The 2,664-nt window shown below is 39.0% G+C and overlaps 1 protein-coding gene across 1 annotated transcript in view; it reads right to left on the minus strand.

Annotated features, from left to right (window-relative positions):
* Nucleotides 1-2,664, minus strand: part of LOC106879164 (dynein heavy chain domain-containing protein 1) — a 72,778-nt gene that overhangs the window by 30,475 nt on the left and 39,639 nt on the right. The window contains exons 23-24 of the mRNA XM_014928609.2: nt 2,194-2,325; nt 539-723 (exon numbers count right to left, since the gene is read on the minus strand). Coding sequence (XP_014784095.2) covers nt 539-723; nt 2,194-2,325 — 317 coding nt within the window. The remainder of the gene's footprint in view (nt 1-538; nt 724-2,193; nt 2,326-2,664) is intronic.

The raw sequence follows: 2,664 nt of genomic DNA on the forward strand, positions 1-2,664 counted from the left end.
TATTTTTATATTTATATTTCATCTTTACTTTGATTTTATTCTTAATTTTTAAAAATTATTTCTTTATTTTTTCATTTTTTATAATTTTCTAATTTTTACATTATTTACATTATTTACATTTGACGGATATTTGTCCTCATCTTGTTTGTTGTTAACACAACGTTTCGGCTGATATACCCTCCAGCCTTCGTCAGGTGTCTTGGGGAAATTTCGAACCTGGGTTCTCATTCCTAACGATGTTACTATTATTATATTATTATTATTATTATTACTATTATTAATCAGGTCGCTGCTGTGAATCGAACTCGGAACCTTGGGGTTAGTAGCCCCAAGATTCCTAATTTTTATTTCCTAATTTATAATTTTGTTCTTTATAATTCATACCTTAGCTTTATCCCTCAACACTCTGCAGCTGGTATACCATGGCGCACTGGTGTGCCACAAGATGATGCTAGGTGTGCCACGAGACGATGTAAATAATGTATTTCTATACCTGAGTTAATTTTCAATCAGAGTTCCTAATACTCATAACAGTTACCTGTGCTAAATTTGGTATGTAAATCTGAAGCTGGAAAGTGGAAGGTAAATCTTCGAGCAAGATTTGGAAGACCTGAGAATATATTGAAACCAGTTGACTTGTGGTTGGCGTGTGGAATGTTATGTTGAAGAAAAGATTGCCGAGTCTTTGACTTAAAATGTGTGTCCCATGTCCAAGACCAGTTCCTGTTGGTAAGAGAGAAAGAAAACGGTTATTACAGCAGCAACATCACCCTCCATCCCTTTTCCATGCTGGCATGGGTTGTATGGTTTGATGGAAACTGGCAAGTCAGGCATGGCTGTGGGGTTAAGAAGCTTGCTATTCAACTCATGCGGTCTTGGGTTCAACCCCATTGCACAGTACCTTGAGCAAGTGTCTTCTACTATGTTGCTTCACTCCACTCAGCTGGCAAAAACGAGCTGTACCTGTAATACAGAGGGGGCCGGCCTTGTCACATTCTGTGTCACACTGAATCTCCCTGAGAACTGCGTTAAGGGTACATGTGTCTGTGGAGTACTCAGCCACTTGCATGTAAATTTCACGAGCAGGTTGTTCTGTTGGTCAGATTAACTGGATCCCTCAATGGAGTGCCAGTTATATAGGTGGTCGTGTGGTAAGAAGTTTGCTTTCCAAGCATGTGGTTCCAGGTTCAGTCTCACTGCATGGTCTCCAATTGGGTAAGTGTTTCTACTATAGCCCTGGGCCAACCAAAGCTTTGTGAGTGGATTTGGTAGACGGACACTGGAAGAAGCCTGCTGTCTATATGTATATGAGTGTGTGTGTGTGTGTCTGTGTGTTACTGTCTCCTTGCCTTAACATCGCATGACAGCTCTAAGCGAGTGTCACTACTATATAAGCTGTGTCTTTCATTTCCAATCTTCCGAGAAAACATATCTGGCCACAGGGAAATATTATCTTACTTGGAAAGAGGTAAGGGTTGATAACAGGAAGGGTATCCAACTGTAGAACATCTGCCTCAATCAATTCCATCTGACCCATGCAAGTATGGAAAAATGAGCATTAAATTGATGATTTTATATATATATATATATATATATATGCTACTATAGCCTTGGGCTGATCAAAGCCTTGTGAGTGGATTTGGTAGATGGAAACTGAAAGAAGCCCATCGTATATATATATATATATATGTGTATATGCATATCTATGCATGTACCTTTGTGTCTATGTTTGTCCCCACCCCCACCGCTTGACAACCAGTGCTGGTGTGTTTATGTTCCCATAACTTAGCAGTTCAGCAAAAGAAACCAACAGAATAAGTACCAGGCTTTAAAAGGAATAAGTACTGGGCTTGATTTCTTCAACTAAAGGTGGTGCTTCAGCATGTCAAATGACTTCAGCATGTCACACACACACACACACACACATATATATTACACATACATACACACACACATACATACATGATGGGCTTCCTCACCGTTTCCGCCTACCAAACTCACTCACCTCACACGGAGGGATTGGTGAGACGAGGGCTATTGCCAAGGGTATTTACAGCAGGAACTGAACCTGAAACCTAGTGGTTGTAAAGCAAACTTGTTAATCACACAGCCATACACAGTGTCAAGCTAAATGCAAATATTTCAGGTGTGTCTGGGTGAGATAATTATTGCATGCACGTGTTTGTTACTTACCGAGATCTGTTGGTGATGTTATGGCGGCTATGAAGTTAAGATAATGCACACTGCACTGTGCATGCTGTTCTTTGTCGTAAAATTCTGCCTCATTCATGATCTGACGAAGTAGTTCCAAGGTTGGCTGACAACCTGGTATGAAACAGAAACATATATATATATATATATATATATAGATATATATATATATATATTTTTATATATAACGTTGACCACTAACGTGGACATTCAATGTGCTAGAAATAGATCACATCTTGTGTCTATTAAGACCTAAATTGTTCTCAAAACGAAATTTAGCGGAATACCAAAGCGTAAGCGGGCAAGACATTTAAAATTACCGAAAAAATCATTATTAAACAGGGACCAGTTTCAAAATTAACAATCTTACCGACTGTCTGTTTCTCTTCAGCCTGATTCGTAATGTAACCATAATCCTCAGAACCCTATACAAAGTTGCCCACCATCATAGGT

This window comes from Octopus bimaculoides, chromosome 27 (assembly GCF_001194135.2).
Source record: "Octopus bimaculoides isolate UCB-OBI-ISO-001 chromosome 27, ASM119413v2, whole genome shotgun sequence".
Taxonomy (NCBI): Eukaryota; Metazoa; Mollusca; class Cephalopoda; order Octopoda; family Octopodidae; genus Octopus; species Octopus bimaculoides.